General features: G+C 41.8%; 2 protein-coding genes across 3 annotated transcripts in view; one reads left to right on the top strand and one right to left on the bottom strand.

Moving 5' to 3' along the window:
* LOC135204023 (nudC domain-containing protein 3-like) overlaps positions 1 to 17,566 on the top strand; it is a 301,510-nt gene that overhangs the window by 182,619 nt on the left and 101,325 nt on the right. For both annotated transcript variants that reach the window (XM_064233958.1, XM_064233957.1), the window contains one exon: positions 988 to 1,131. In XM_064233958.1, the coding sequence (XP_064090028.1) occupies positions 988 to 1,131 (144 nt within the window). The remainder of the gene's footprint in view (positions 1 to 987; positions 1,132 to 17,566) is intronic.
* On the bottom strand, positions 8,798 to 10,437 carry LOC135203826 (uncharacterized protein K02A2.6-like). Its single transcript, XM_064233797.1, has one exon. It carries the CDS (start codon positions 10,407 to 10,409, stop codon positions 9,048 to 9,050), a length of 1,362 nt encoding a protein of 453 aa, XP_064089867.1. The 5' UTR covers positions 10,410 to 10,437; the 3' UTR covers positions 8,798 to 9,047.

Here is a 17,566-nt window from a genome sequence, read left to right on the forward strand (position 1 = left end):
ATGTAGGAAGTGCAAAACGAAAAATGAAACCATAAACCACAGCAAGCGAATGCCTGGCACTTGCACAGAACCAGTACAAAAAGAGGCATGATTCAGTGGCAAAAGCCCTCCACTGGAGCCTGTGCAAGAAACATCAGCTACCTTGCAGTAATAAGTGGTACAAGCACCAACCTGAGGGAGTGATACAAAACGATCAGGCAAAGATCCTCTGGGACTATGGTATCAAAACGGATAGGGTGATACGTGCAAATTGACCAGACGTGACGTTGATTGACAAAGTCAAGAAGAAAGTATCACTCATTGATGTCGCAATACCATGGGACACCAGAGTTGAAGAGAAAGAGAGGGAAAAAATGGATAAGTATCAAGATCTGAAAATAGAAATAAGAAGGATATGGGATATGCCAGTGGAAATCGTACCCATAATCATAGAAGCACTAGGCACAATCCCAAGATCCCTGAAAAGGAATCTAGAAAAACTAGAGGCCGAAGTAGCTCCAGGACTCATGCAGAAGAGTGTGATCCTAGAAATTATTATTTTTATTATTATTATTATTATTATTATTATTATTATTATTATTATTATTATTATTATTATTATTATTATTTAGTAAAATCTGCAGATTAAGCTATTTCTTAATCTGTAGATTTTACTACATAGCAATACTGTTTCTGTTCTTCAGTGTAACTTGCCTTTAAGATACTGTTCATCCTAAGTTGATTGGTGAGGTAGGTCACAATAGTAAATGAAATACTGGTGTTGAGTATTCCAGGACTTGTGCTCCTTTAGTTTTAGTATCTTGGCTATTGCTCAGAACAATCCTGTTAGAATAACCTAATTTTAGGAAAACATATGCTTAAAGACCAGTAAATCAGTAAGTTCTGTGAGTTAATGTTTGAAAATATGTTGTATATTCTTACTTCTATATTTTTAAATGCAAGTGACAAAACCAATGTAATTTTTGTTTTTAATTTTTGTACTTTCAGGTAAAGGTTCAACTTGAGGCAAACACAGTGGAAGTTAGTTTACAAGAAAAATCCATGTGGAGAACTGTTGTTTCAGGGAAGCTAGCTCATAATGTCAGAGCAGAAGAATCAGTGTGGTCTCTAGTACCTGGAGAACATGTCTTAGTAAGGAATTGTTAATTGTTGTATCTACAAAAGTTAAAGACTGAAAAGAGTAGTTAGTAATATATTTTAGTGTCATTATATCAAATATTTGCATACACTGTAGGGGGTAATGCCATCAGTGCACCTCATGTGGTGCACTGTAGGCATTACATAAGGTTCTTTGCAGCGCCCCTTCCACCCCTAGTGGTACCCCTTACATTCATTATACTGTACCTCTGCTCATATTATCTTACTTTCCACCCTCTCCTGACAATTGTTTCGTAGTGCAACATTGAGGTCTTCCTTCTGTTACGCTTTTAAAAACTTCTTTACTCTGAATATCCCTTTCAGTACTGAATGACCCCATAACTCTCAGGACTTGGCCTCTGGGCTAAATTTTATATTCTAGAACCAAATAGTTGCATAACTAAATTAAAGGAACACTATCATTTGATTTCCTTAGGACCAATACCTACTCATATTTTCTTTCAAATGGGCCAGTTCTGGAAAGAGTAAAATGAAACTGATCAAGATTAGAATAGATTTAGCTTAAAGAACCAACACAAGGAACATATGAAATTTGTATGCATGGCATCTATTAACCCATAGAAAACTTTTTCATACCTTTTGGCTTCATCACCTTCCTAGCCACAGAAAGCTTCGAGGTGTCCCGAGAAGATATTTTCATAAAAAATTTTTTGTATGGTCAAAATTCACATCATCACAAGGAAATTTGCCCAAACACCTTTTCTCTCAGTTCCATCTTTCTCGTGTTTTTCAAATGGTGCATAAAGCAGGCTTAGTGGAATGGCCAAAGATGCCTGGTGGTTTAGCAAGAGGTTACCTTTTCCTGTAATTTTTTTTTTCATTATTCTTACTTGGCACATAGGTTTCCTGGCTCCTCCCAGGTGACCAATTTAATTTCATCAATAATTTTTCCTTTTATAAGCATATGCTTTTCACTGTGGAATTTACTTGTATATATTTGTTCCTGTTATTGTTTTTGTTAAGTTTGCAAATATTCCTTAATGTTTGTATTGCAATACACTCCCTGAACACTGAATTAGCCCTGTTCACTGACCAGCCCGAACTATATCCCCACAGATTTACCCACTAAGTGGGTAGTTTTAACTGTCAGCGTTACCAACACTACAGGTAAAATCTAGTCAAATGAGTTACCTGTGTTACCGTTGGCAATGCTGGTGCAAATACTGGCCACCAGAGGCCCACCTCCTCAATTGTTCTTTGTTTGCGTGGAGACCCAGATGTATTCCTGCTCCCAGTGAACTTTTGTTTTTTTAGCCCGACCCTCACAGTATTTACCAAGGTCTTGTTAGAGTTTGATATCCTTGGCTTTCGTTTACAACTTCTCTTCCGATTTTCCCTGATTTGGATTGTATTTTGATTGTTTTTGGAACTTCCCTGTTATCGTCGGGAGGAGATGGTCGAGCCTTATCAAGAAAATCCTTAACTCAATCTTTGCTTCTTTAGCCTCACCTCCAACAGCTGCTGGTTGAGATGTTGGCATGCTTCGTTCCTGTGCTACATGCAACGAAGGATGAGTGCCCTCAAAATGACAGACATTCTTTTTGTTTTAGCTGTAGGGAAGTGCACTGCATGTCATATGTAGGGGTTAAGAATGTAAGGATTAGTTCATTAGATTACTTAGAGCAGTGGTTCCCTACCTATGGTCAGCTGACCAGTGCTGGTCCATGGTGTATGATTTGCTTGTCCACCAAATTGCTTTACTTGTTACTTATCTTTTTATTCATAATCTAAGAAAAATAATAATCTCTCTGACTAACTTTATACATTTCTATTTCAAGTAAGTAGCTATTATTTAAAAAAATTAAATACAGGCGGCCTGCGGTTAATGGCACAATCGCTTAGCGGCGAATTGGTTTTACGGCGGTTGTCAAAAATATTCATTAAAAAAATAAGATATTTTAAGGTATTTTTACGGCACAATTATTGGTTAACAGCGCCGTTATGTCTAACGACTACATACATTTGTAGAAATACCATTCAGACCATAAAGGTTATGCAAATGATATTAAAAAATTTTATTGATAGTTATTACATAGGTATTAGGGTAAAATATATACCTATGATGGTGTTCTATGCCAAAAATATTGAGTTAAATAAGTGCAAATTTAGCTATGGATGTGCCGATTTATAAATGTTCATGCTTTTATGTTTAAAATGTGTATAAAAATGTATTACGTATGAGGTATTTTTATTTCTGCACAGAAATATGATACAAAGGTAGCTTTTGAAACTGCCCTTCACGTTATCAAAGAGGATGTTTTTCATGTTCGTTCTTGTGAGCACATGATTGGCATAATACATGATCCTTTATGATTCTTTATGAAAGCGAGAATTGTTAAAAAATTTGTCGTTCTTTTTGGAAGTTTTGGCTGGCAAACCAGTCCACAGTGTATTAATTTAGTTAATCTTTTCAGATAATGGTGCCTACAATTTCCTAGCATTAGCCTACATGAGATATTAGCCTAGGATTTAGGACAAATAATTTTAAACTAGTGTAGCTATTGTTTGTAGCCTGTAACCTAAGATTATATATTTTAAAGGTGATTTAAATAGCCCTGACTAGGAAGTTAGTACCTATATTTCGTTGACAAGTACCTAGAAGTAGATAAACAGACTACACTATTTTAATTTTTTTGGGTTACATAATTAGTGACCGATTTAGCCCAAGCTAGGTAATTCCTAATGTTAAGTGGTAAACTTTTACCAACACCCTATCAGTTTTAAATTATTAGCCCAGACTACGTAACCTATGACTAGTCAAAAATTGGCAACAGGTGCCAGATGAGATAGTAGTTTAAACTTGGGGCTACATTTTAAGTGTGTTTTAAATATAACGTAAATTTGAGTGTTGAAATTATAATTCTAATTAGTTACTCAAAATTAGGTCCAGAGTAAGTGTTAATTTATTTATAAGGTAGAATAAGCTAACATGAAAGTTAGTAGTTTTTATACTATAGGCTAGTTGATCCGTAATGCAACATACTAAAAGTATTCTAAGCTTAGCAAAATGTCTGTTTGCTATGACTTAGTATCCTAGCCTGTAATATAAGTTTACAAACCAGTTTATTAAAAGTTATATAAATTACTGGGCTTAATAGATAGTAACTTGGTTTAAGATTGTATAGCCTAAGCGATAAGGCTACATATTACCTAATTCTTGTCGGTAATAAGTAGAAGCTTGACGAGATTTAGTAAGAATTACCTTTTAAAATGAATATCCTTCTATTGACCTAGAAACAATATGGCTGAGTATCAGACAAGAGGGTAGACTGGGATATATATATATATTAAAACAATGAGACATTGTATATGTATTACAGTATTCGCGTTCTCCGGATTCGCGGACTCACTGATTCACGTATTTTTCTTTGGAACCTATCTAGAAATTATTTGCGGAAGGACTCGCCCATTCGCGGGGTTCTCTGTGGAACATATACATAATTATTCGCAGTCATCCCCGGCTATTCGCGGATGCGAATTTTTATGTGTTTACTATTCGTACATGGACATTTCATAATGATATGGTTATTCTGTTTATTAGACATTCCTTATAAATCTTAATGTAATGAATTGGATAAAAATATCGTAGGTATAAATTGGTGAGCAATATAATATGAAATAATGCATAACAGAGTGAGTTTGGCGACTGAGAAAATAAACAATCGTATACGTACAGCCATCTCTCTCTCTCTCTCTCTCTCTCTCTCTCTCTCTCTCTCTCTCTCTCTCTCTCTCTCTCTCTCTCTCTCTCTCTCTCTCTCTCTCTCTCTCACAAAATGATAGATAGGAAACAATAACGGAATATGTATTGCTTGAATACGATATGGCAACAAAGTTTTGGTCTGACTGAAGTGTAGAGTTACTTTGACACTGACTTACATGTCATTCCTGGTCATCTCACAGCCACGGATAGACATCAACTTCACAGCCGAGAAAGGCAATTGTATACAAAATAAATATTTTCCAGATGAAAAAGCAATTGGAGGGCCTATGTTATCCCATAAAAAAAACCTCTCGCTTGGATAACTGTAAGATGTAGAAAAGAGAGAGAGATCAAGGGCAGGGCGGATGTAGGAAGGAGATTTAAGCAGTACCTGGAAATGAAAAACAACCCCTATAATCTTATAATTATAGCCTTAGGGTTTGTCTCAAAGACATTCAAAGGTGTGTCACACACGTGACAGTTGTTGTTTTTGTAAAATTGGCGTCAGGGCAGATTTTTAAGCACCACTGTGTTCATATATCATTAATAATTTGTCCATTACCTTCGATAACACGCCAAATTTCACTTTAGATAATCATAAAAATCTCTAGGATTGCACAACCGCGCAAATTGGAAAACAATGGTGCTAGATTAAATCTGAAAACTCCAGATCTAGCGTGAAATGCGTTAGTTTAGCAACACTGCCATTGAACTTACATACATACGTATTGAGTCAATTGGGTACGCATTGTGCAGGCTGTACATTTTATGAAATTTTTAAGATGATTTCTAAATATGATACGTGTATGTATGTACGTACATAAATTGTTTTAGGATGATAATAAAAGTATGCAGACCATATCTAAAGTACGTAAGACAATGATTATATACATATTTGTAGCAGAGTACGTATTTTTCTGTCTGTGGCACGCAGTACGTACATGTATGTGTATTTTTCATACGTACATAATGAGTATATTTTCGTGACAAAATACATTTTTATGATGAAAAAAAGCTTTATTAATTTTCAAATATTACAGTTCTGTATTACTTTCATGTAAACACAGCAAAATGTCGGTAACAAAGTCACGTTTTCTTAAAAGATGCTCTACCCAAACCAACTATCCGCAGATAAACAAATCTTATGATGTTGTGACGCCTTCTTAGAGCAGTACCCAAACAAAATGATATTTAAAACGCTATTGGCTGTTGTCTGCACAGCAGCCAATCCAGGCGCAGCATTAATTTTCCTTGTCGCTCATTGGCTGTACACTTGGTGTTGATTGGTTGAACCCTGGCCCCATTTCGCGGAGATGGAATTGTGGGTATCGCTCATCTAGTACCCGAGCAGCCTCACTGCGCAGAAACTTACGGGTATACGCGAACGTTAACGCTAAGCTCTTGAGCGTATCAGCAAATATCTGTGTGCATCGTACCGAAAATGGCCCCCAAAAAGCGCCCTGCTCCTTCTAAGGCTTCTGGCTAAGAAGCTAAAAGAAAGAAGACTAATGAAGCTTAACAAAAAGGTGAAACTTCTCGATATGTCGAAGGAGGGAAAAAGTTACACTGCAGTCGGGCGCCATTTCAAAGTGAATGAGAGCACAGTTAGATATATAAAGAAAAAAGAAAATGAAATAAGAAAAAGTGTTAGTATGACATACTATGGCACCGCAAAGGCTGTGTCCACAGTGAGAGACAAAACCATTGTGAAAATGGAATCTGCACTCGCGTTCTGGATCAAGGACTGCAGGAAGAAGAACGTGCCCCTTGACTCCAAGATCATATGCCAAAAAGCACGACAGATCTACCAGCAGCTATCAACTCCTACTGCTTCACAAGGGGTGTGAGGAAGAAGAACCGAAGCCGAAGATGTGGAGGCACTGGAAGGCGATGAAGAAGGGACGTTGGAATTCTTGGGCTTTGGAGAACCAGCTCCTGAAGAGGAAGACGAAGAAGAAGAACCACAACCGGGACCGTCCTCAGCTCCCCAAGGATTTCAGGCGAGCAAAGGATGGTTCCACCGGTTCCAGAAAAGGTTCCATCTAAAGTCTGTTTCCCTACATGGGGAAGCTGCATCTGCAGACAAAGAGGCAGCCGCAAAATATCTGCAGGCCTTCATGAAAATAATCCAGGAGAAAGGATATCGCCCAGAACAGGTGTTCAACATGGACGAAACTGGCCTGTTCTGGAAGAAAATGCTGTCCCGGACGTACCTTATGAAGGATGAAGCTAAAGCCTCCAGATTCAAGGCACAAAAGGACAGGGTGACCCTCCTGATGTGCGGGAATGCGGCTGGTTTCATGCTGAAACCAGGCCTCATTTACAAGGCTGCAAATCTCAGGGCACTCAAGAACAAGAACAATGCGTTACTGCCCGTCTTCTGGATGCATAATCCCAAGGCCTGGATCACCAAAGTCCTGACAGAGTACTGGTTTCACCAGAGTTTCATTCCTCAAGTTAGGCAATACCTGGCCGATTTGGACATCAACTTCAAGGTCTTGCTGATAATGGACAACGCTGGTGGCCACCCTCTCGATCTTTATTCCAAGGGAGTCCAGCTTGAGTTCCTTCCTCCCAACACCACCTCTCTCCTCCAGCCTATGGATCAGGGCGTCATCCGTGCCTTCAAGGCACTCTACACCGGGAACTCCCTCCAGCACCTTGTTGATGCAATGGACCGTGACAGTGAATTTACAGTGGACCCCCCGTATTCGCGTTCTCCAGATTCGTGGACTCACACATTCGCGGATTTCTCTGGGGAACGTTTCCCTGCATTATTCACGGAAAATTCGTGCATTCGCGGTATTTTTCTATGATAAATATCCACAAATTCCTGATTTTTTTGATGAATTTCATCATAAAATGCACTTTTTGTGATAAAACTATTAAAAAAACCAAGTATGAAAATTTTTAGTGGGTTTTTCTTGAGTTTTAACTAACAAAATAGGCAGTTTTTAGCATTTTCATAGGGGTTCCAAACATTCGCAGGTTCTAACTATTCACGGGGGGGGTCTGGTACGCATCCCCCGCGAATACGGGGGGACCACTGTACGCTGAAAGATTATTGGCGTAAATTCACGATTGCCACGTGTCTGTCTGTCATTGACTGGTTGTTGAAGGACATGAAGAAGGAGACACTGAATGCCTGCTGGAATAAGTTGTGGCCAGACTGTGTCCATAATTATACAGGCTTTTCTCCCCTGGAAATCCAGCATTCAGCCATTAATAAGGCAGTCCAGTTGGCAAAAATTCTTGGTGGTGAGGGCTTTGACAATATCACCGAGGAAGAAGTCGGCACCCTCATTGATGCCCACTCTGACCCCCTTACCGACCAGGACTTGGAAGAGCTGACGAAGTCCGCCAGCGAGGAAGAAGACACTCCAGGTTCAGGAGAGGATCAGGAGGAGGAGGAGGAGGAGGAGGGCCTGACTTTGGAACGCCTGTCCCAATTTAAAAAAAATGGTAAACGACCTCCAGGAGTTTGTCGCTACATGGAATCCTTACATGGAGCGCTCCTTGAAGTTTTCTAATATTCTAGACACAGCATTGGAGCCCTATACTAATCAAGCTCTCACCACCATGAAGAAGCAACGGCAGCAGTTGCCAATCACAATGTTCATCACACGAACGAAGAAAGACCCTCCAAAGCCTCCCAAATCGCCTGAAGTAGTGCCTCTTGAATCGCCTGAAGAAGTGCCTCCCAAATCACCTGAGTCACTGCCTCCCGAAGCGCCTCCTGAAGGTGAAGAGGCGCCCTCAGAGGATATGTAACTCCTCTGCTTAGCTGTGCAGTCATATCTTCATCGTCATTCATCGGACTGCACGGCTAATTCATCATCATCATCTTTAATCAACATTCATCAATGGTGAGTGTATGTGTTGGTAAACTCCTTAACCTTAAGTGGAGGGGCAAGGACACAACTTAAATGTAGGTTCTAAATGTCTATTGTAGAAATATATACAAGATCCAGGGGACAAACAGCAGTCAGATTAACAAACAGACAGACGAGACGAGACTGCCTCGCGAGAGCAATAATTACAATGTTGCCAATACTTAAATGTTGCCATATCATATTACTGGACTTAACATGGGATACTCTAATGGCGCGCAACATGTGAAATAATGTTTGAACATAATAATAATATAATAATACTGGTACATGTGAAATGCGTCTTTTTCATGTACCTACACCTCCCTCCCCCTCACGCTCGTAGTGCATTCTCGAGCGGACTCCTTTTCCATGAGTCTTTGGGAACGACGTGGGTTTACTGGAGGAATACTGACTAAGGACTCTCTTTCTAGGTCCTGGCTAGGGGCCACAGGGACAGGGAGAAAGGGGTCACTATTAGTGGGTGGCACCAGGCGAAGAAAACGACGATTACGCCACCACAAACGACCACTAGGGAGACGAATTTGATAGTCTCTTGACCTTCCATGACCCATGACAGTGCCAATTTTGTCCCAACGATGAGAGGTCGGGTCTTGAATCCGAACTTGCTGTCCGACACTCAACGTGGGTAAGGGGTGGGCATGCTTGTCGTACTTGGTCTTTACCTGCTTGTAACGAGCGGCAGCACGGCGGTCACAATCTTCGGTCTTGACCTGCCACTCCTTGGAGAATGCTTGAGGGTGGGCAGGGATACATGACCTGAGAGGACAGCCATACAGGATCTGGGCAGGAGAGCGTCCAGTTAAGTTAGGTGTATTTCTGAGCTCCAATAAGCCTCGGTCAAATGCTTCACAATCAATGTTGCCAGATGGGGCTGTTTTGAGGATGAGGTGCTTGATCGACTTCACAGCGGCTTCAGCGTGACCATTTGATTGTGGGTAGTGGGGTGAGGTTAAAATGTGTCGAACTCCCCATCGCTTCATAAAATCCTTGAACTCTGCGCTGGTGAATTGGGGGCCTCCATCTGTCCTTAGGCGAAGGGGGACACCAACTTCAAGGAAATAGCGGCAGAAGATCCTGATAGTATTGGAAGCGGTAGTATCGCCTTGGCAGGGTGCGACAACAGGCCATCCTGACAGGCGATCGACGACGACGAGGAAAGACTTCCCTGCAACAACAAAGAAGTCGGCTGAGACGGACTCGAAGGGTCTTGTCGGGTTGTCGTCATTCATTAGAGGTTCCTGCGGCTGAGATGGCTGCAATGTCTGACATGCCTCACAAGCTCTGACTGTGTTGGCAATATCAGAGTCAATGCCAGGCCAGAAAACTGACTGCCTTGCTCTGCGCTTGGTTGCTTCCACACCTCTGTGGCTGTCATGCAAGTGGGACAAGGTGCGACGACGGAGAGCGGCAGGAACTACAACCCTTGCTCCATACAGGACAAGGTCACCATCGGCGTAGAGATCTTCACGTAGTTTCCAATAAGGAAGTAAGGAATTGTGAAGGTCATATCTGTTGCGAGGAAATCCTGATGTGACACAATCGAGTAGATGAGTATACGCAGGATCTGCTTTCGCTGCATCACGAAGATCCTGAAGTATCCTGTCGGGATCCTGAGCTGGAGACTCGTCTGAAAGCGTAACGGCATTCACAGCCATGACAGTTCGAAGATGAGCAGCGGAAGAAGCACCCGAGATCTCGTCCTCCTGTGTGTGGCTGACTGGGTGGGGCGCGAGACAATGCATCTGGGATGCACAGCAACTTACCCGCACGCCACACAGCTGTAAAGATGTAGGGCGAGATTTTCTCCTTGAGGCGCTGGAGACGAGAGTTCTCGATGGCATCCAGCGTATAACTGTTCAGAGTAGGTATGAGGGGCCGGTGATCCGTCATCAGAGTAAAATTCTGTAGGCCTGCTAAATATAGCCTACATTTCGACATTGCCCAGACAACGGCTAGCATCTCAAGCTCGATGGTGGCATATCGTGTCTCTGCGTCAGCGAGAAACCGAGAACCACACTGAACTAGACGCAGGTGTCCATTACCATGGTCCTGCAGGAGGGCATATCCAATGCCGTGGAGGCGTGAAGCGTCCGTCTGAAGAACAACAGGTAGGTCTGGGTCAAAGAGGGCGAGAACTGGTGGACTGGTGAGAGCTAACTTGACACGTTGAAATGCTTCATCATGGTCGGGGGTCCAAATAAATGTTCTCTTGGGACTCATCAGGGGACGTAAAGGTTGGGCTGCAATGGAGATGTCAGGCGTGAACTCCGCTAACTGGTTGACCAATCCCATAAACGATCTGAGGTTTGTCAGGTTAGCAGGGGTTGGGAAATCCTTGATGGCACTGACTTTCTGCTTATCAGCTGAGATGCCGTCTCCTGAGAGATTGTACCCACAGAAATTCACGGAGGGTGCAGCGACCACAAATTTATCCTTGTTGAGTGTGATCCCAAACTTGCGGCACCGGGTGAGCACTTCGTGGATACGATGAAGGTGTGTAGTGTAGTCTTCGTCGTGGAGGAGAAGGTCGTCTATGACCTTAACACAGTTTTGGACACCTTGAAGGGCCATATCACCTCGCAGGCAGAAGGCGTCTCCAGTAGCTGCGAAGCCCATCGGTCCTCTGCAATGTATGAACCGACCATATGGCGTAATAAAGGTAGTTAAATGCTGATCTTCTTCTGCCAGTTCCATCTGCCAGTAACCATAGAGAGCATCAGCTGTGGTGAAATAACGAGCCTTCAGGCCTACACTGCGAATAGCGGCGTAGGGTGTGGGTGAAGGATGGGCTGGACGAGAAACCTGGCTGTTCAACTTGGTCAGATCGACAGTGATTCGTACTCCTGTCCCATTCTTGGGAACGACGACGAGAGGGTGGCACCAAACTGACGGGTCATCACCAGCAGGTTTGATTATCCCTTGGGCCACCATGGAGTCAAGCTCTTCTTTGACTTGGTCCTTAAAAGCGAATGGAATCTGTCTTGGGGTGTGGATGGCAAAAGGCACTGCACCATCCTTAAGGTGGATTCTCATGGGAGGACCAGCCATAGGCTTGAGAGGAGCTGTCTTCAACTCTTCTTTTGAGACCAACACATCTTGAAACTCTTGAAGAAAGTATTCCTTTGCTGCAGAAGGTGATGTGGTCGCTGAGATGGGTAGCTCCTTGACTCTATTAACGTGTTTGACCTCTAAAATAGGTTTAGGGAAATCAGGAGATATTATGGCCAGTTCCTCACAATGACCATAGGATAAAAGTGGAAATTCCACATTTTCATGCACTTGAATCCTGGCGAGACAGGATCGCTTGCCTAGTGTAAGGGTAGCTTGTAATATACCCAGAGCAGGTGACATTGGAGATCCATCCGCGGTGAACGTCGCACTTTGCGGAGGCGTCTGCACACAGCTCCTGGAGATACCCAATGTGCCAAGGTGCTGCTTTCCAATTACAGTGACATCGGCACCTGTGTCTGGTGACATTTTAATGCGAGACTTAACATCGCCAAACGACAAGAGGACACAGATAGGTTTGGGCGTCTTGGAAATGGTGCGAGGCGATCCTAGGCGACGACAGCTGGTCCTTGAATCTTGCGATTTGTTGACTGAAGAGGCACCACTGTTGCTTGAAGATCTGTCCTGACGAAGATTCTTCTTATTCTCCCTACAACACTTATCGAAGTGTCCAATGCGGTGACACAGACGGCACTGGACCTTGCTGGCAGGACACTTCATGGTCCTGGACCAATGGCCAACGCGGTCGCAGCTTTTTTTTACAAGTACTGTTGGCCGCAGGGCATTTGTCTTGATCATGCTGACGAGCACAGTACTGGCACCAAGTTGCTGGGTTCGAGGGTTTCGGCGAAGGTGGATGCTTTCCGCTTGACTTCTTGCTTCTCTTGTAGGCCGAAACAGCACACAACTGATTGGGTGGGGCACGTATGGCAGAAGTTGCAGTTTTAGCCGCCTCATACGACCGACAGGTGGTGATGAAATCTTGCAAATAAGAATTGGCATCCAAGGCGATCAACTTCTGAACCAAGTCTGCGTCTCGAATGCCCATCAAGATAATCATTTTCAGCTGGGTCTCTTCACATGCGACGGCGGTACCTGGGCATAAATCAACTTCTTCCGCAAGGCGTCGAAGTTTCACATAGAAATCAGCGAAAGATTCTCCTTCCGATTGCTTGCAGCTAAGTAACTCTCTTCAGCGAAGTACTTCATTCCTTAAACCCTTTATATGTGACTGTAAGGCGTCCAGGACTTCATCTACAGGCTTATCTGTAGAGGGAGATATTTGAAGTGTGTGTTCTAAAACACGCTGCATTTCCAGGGTTAAACACATCCTCATCTGGATCATTTGCTTTTCCCGTGGAAGCTTAGAAAGATCCACCATGACAGCATAGTCATCCCATCGACGTCTCCATTCCCTGAACATCTGGAATGTTGCATCTGCCTTCAGTGGGGGTGGCGTTTGCGCGGTTGCTTTCTGTGGTGGTGGAAGAGAGGGTTGACTGGAGTTCGAAACCACCTCTGTGCCAGGTGTAAGGGTACCTGAATGAGAATGGATGATTGGTGCAAGAGTTTGAATGAGGGCAGTAAACCTTGCATTCTCCTCTTCTCTTCTAAGATCATCTTCTCTAAGGCGAATTGCTTCTTGTTCCCTTCTTCTTTCTTCTTCGCGTTGTCTGTCTTGTCTTCTTGTTTCATCTTCCTTTCTTCTTCTCTCATCCATCCTCATACAAGCGAGATTCCTCTAAAAACTTAATCAAAGCGAGGAAATCTGTCCCAGTAGCTTGAGAGGTAGATGGGGGCTGGTAGTGTCTTAAGAGTGGAGGGAGGGAGAGCTGGATGCTCCAACACTCCCCCAACACTCAGAGTGTGGGCGCCCACATTACTGGATTGCCACTGTTCTGTGGGCTCTTCTAAATGGTCTGCAGGCGTACCTTTCGAGTCCGTCATTATTGTCAATGTGCAGTGCGCAAGAATAAAGTTTCAACAAAATTATTAAAATTATTCCAAAACGTCTGATACAAGAATAATAAATAAAATTCGTTGAAGCGTAAGTGTGTGCGTATGTGCGAGAAATACGTCAGCCATGTCCAAGTCTTGATAAACTTCAAACAATACGACACTTCCAAAGTTCACTGCGCCATGTATGTGTTGGTAAACTCCTTAACCTTAAGTGGAGGGGCAAGGACACAACTTAAATGTAGGTTCTAAATGTCTATTGTAGAAATATATACAAGATCCAGGGGACAAACAGCAGTCAGCTAAACAAACAGACAGACGAGACGAGACTGCCTCGCGAGAGCAATAATTACAATGTTACCAATACTTAAATGTTGCCATATCATATTACTGGACTTAACATGGGATACTCTAATGGCGCGCAACATGTGAAATAATGTTTGAACATAATAATAATATAATAATACTGGTACATGTGAAATGCGTCTTTTTCATGTACCTACAGTGAGTACCCTGTTTACATATGTTGTACTAGCTTAAAACAATTGTTTAATGTTCATACAAATTTTGTTCTTTCTCTCTATCGCTTGTGATTTCACATTCAATTGTTTCCCTTGTAAAAAGAAAATGGATGTCTCAAATAGTAACAGTATGAAAGAAAATGTGCATGACTGAATACTTATGGGGGGACTGAATTATTTTCACATATGTAACCAAGTCATGCAGTACGTACATAATATGTATTTATGTATAACCATAAAATGTAAGATTTACTGTAAAACAGTATTAATAATATTTCAAAGATTAATATGAACCATAATAGGATATTTTATGTATATTTGATGAAGGATGGTCTTTTTAGGGATACTTTGGTGTTTGCATGTTCAGGCTAGGAGTTTATGAGCATTTTTAGAGGGGGGTTCCAAACATTCGCGGATTCTAACTATTTGCGGGGGGTCTGGTACACATCCACTGTACCTAAGTTTTATTTATCCCTAATGTAAGCAGTAGCTTATATTTACTGAGAACCCTCTAAAAAACCTACTGTGGTTAGCTTATACCAGATTTTACCAGAGATATTAACCTAAGCCATATGGAAAAGTGGCTTGGGTTGGGAAAACATGTTATTTATAAACTAACTTGAGTGGTGTTGGATGTTGTTATAATTGAAATTAAAAACTTAAACATAGCCAATTCAAAAGGGGTAAGTTTAAGTAATACAGACATAAACAAGTCTTCAAAGGTAATCTAAACCTCAGAAGCTTTGAGTTAACATAGATATTGGTAGATGTAGGTAATAACTTCGTATTGAGTATTTATATGGAAATTACAGTTATCCATTACTTTTGGGGGGTTGACTGTAACCCCCAAGGGCTAGTAACAAACACAGCTAAATACATTTGACACCCCAATCCCTAGTGGCTTCTGTATTCAGGACCGTTCCTTGCAATCTGTGCGGAGTTATTCTGCAGAATTGCCTAGATATTTTATAGAATGTACTAAAAATGTACACTTGTAGTCAAATTGACTTGTAAAACTATATATACAATTAGTAAATATTTACGGGGTTCCGTTATTGAAAATAATTTATACTAATTACATTTTCTAATAACAACTTGGTTTTCTACTACACGGCCATCTTGAGACATGACCCTCAATTAAAGTGTTCCATAGCAGGTTGCTCAGTACGTTTTTTGCCAGTGGGCACTGCCTATACCACCTGCCATAGACATAGTCCTTGTAGTGATGAGGACAAATTTGTTTGGTCTCCTGATATGTGTGAGATTTTTAGCATGCTCTTGGCAGCAAGCTTTAAGGATGAAACTGCCTGTTTTAGGCTGTCTCGTTGGGTCCTAGACTTTAGCAGATGAAGATTATATATATCCAGCAGAACTCCGGCAATATATGCTTAACCCTTTCTCTGAAGATTCATATTTGGGCAAAAACCCAGTAATATCAGTCCCTACTACTCACTTGGAGGGGAATTGTCTAAGGATTTTTAGGTAGATATTGATACTGAAAGAACCTTGCTGAACCCAGAAGGATCAGGGACACAGATTTCAACTAGCCATGGGGAAAACATTGTAGAAGCAAGTCAATCCCAATGCAGCTTTCAGAAGCTGATCAGGATCCCTCCCCTAAAAGGGATATAAGGATCTACTTAAACTTAATGGAATTGGCAACAATTTCAGAGGGTTATAGTAATTCACTCAGGACTTCTGCCCCCTGGGGAACAGGCAGCTGCAGCTCACTCCCCCAAAAGGGATACACAGTTTGAGGCATTGGATCAGTTTCGTAAGGAAATAATGAGTAACATCAAAGATGTTTTTGCCATCGAATGACAATAGATAATGGACATACTGCATGATTCAGAACAAGAAATAAAGAAATTGAGTCAGTAATGTATTCACCTAAATGTAAAGGTCTTGCATCTTGTAACACAATAGGGAGAGTTGAAACCAAATCTGCCCAAACAGGAGTTAAGAGTGCAAACCCAACTGCAGCCAACAAAATGGCCAGTTCTGGTTATGAGTCTTACGACCAAAACGTAACAAAGACTCCAAAATCCTACTCTGATGCTGATAATCCTTGGCGAGATGCCTCAATGTACATTTTCTCTCCAGATGGTAAGTATCTTATTAATGAGAGAAAGACCATGATAGAAGTAGTACAAGTTGAGTTTAGGGGCAGTAATTCCTAATACATAATGGTGCCTGATACCACCTTCGCCAGACATGGAGAAACCTCAAAAGGAAACTATTCTCTTACTTGGGAATATAGTATTGAGAGCTGTAGATGACACTCTTTACCAGGTTAATGGAAAATGGAACCATACTTACATTATGAACAGAGCTCAGGTTGCTCATCATGTACCACCAGCCTTCTGCCCCTTCACAAAAAGTAATAAACCATGTAAAGGCACTTTTTCAAAATTATGTAATAACCAGAAATCTTGAACCATTGGCCGAACTAAAATCATTTGCTTCGTTTATCCCACTTTAAAAAAACTCCACTGAAAAATGGGCAACACTTCAACTTCCTTTAGATAGGAAAAGCTCCCCCTAGATATTGCAACTCAGCAATTTGGTACCCTGATGAGTTTCGTGCTAGGGCAGACCTCCTTAGTATCTTAACCATTTCCTCATTGTTAGAAGTCACCACAAAAAGGCTTCCAGAAGAATCCAGGACAATTTTTGCTGCTGTGGCTAAAAGCCTTATGAGAACATTATGGGAAGCACTCTATGACTTTTTAAACTGGTACACAGAAGCACAAATGGAAGTATTGGAAAACTCAGTGGCTTCCCAATGTGACTGCCTTATTACAGTCGAATGCCTTCTGTCAGGACCTGTTTGACGAGTCTATTCTGACTCAAGTAAAAGAGCAAGCACATAAACAAAATTGCACTGTGTATACTCTACGGGGAAAAGATTTCAGGAAACAAAACGCCAGAAATTTCCCCTTACCCAATCCAAAAAAGGCTTGCTTTGATAAAAAATCATATAGGCCTTCATTCACTTCCAATAGCTCTCCTCATACGCAGGTCGGTGGTCAGAAGGGACAACTCTCTCAAAAGGGACAACAACCTACTTAGCAAAAAGTGTATCCTTTTCACAAGGTCCAAAAACCGTCTTATAAAGGAAAATGAAAAGCAACACCTGGAATGCCCAGCAGGGGGAAAGGTAGAGGAAGAGGGGAATCCTAATAGGAACTGTTTGGTTGGGGGTCGGCTTCAGCGATACCACAAGGAATGGAAGTCTTCTCCTTGGGGACACAGCGTTATTCTCAATGGGCTGGGGTGCAAATGGTCTCATCCCCCTCCGCCTTTGAAAGGGTTCTTTAAAAAAC

This window comes from Macrobrachium nipponense, chromosome 44 (assembly GCF_015104395.2).
Source record: "Macrobrachium nipponense isolate FS-2020 chromosome 44, ASM1510439v2, whole genome shotgun sequence".
Classification (NCBI taxonomy): domain Eukaryota; kingdom Metazoa; phylum Arthropoda; class Malacostraca; order Decapoda; family Palaemonidae; genus Macrobrachium; species Macrobrachium nipponense.

Excerpts from the sequence above, each read along its gene's own strand:
- LOC135203826 (XM_064233797.1), bottom strand. The coding sequence starts at position 10,409 with ATGGCTGTGAATGCCGTTACGCTTTCAGACGAGTCTCCAGCTCAGGAT.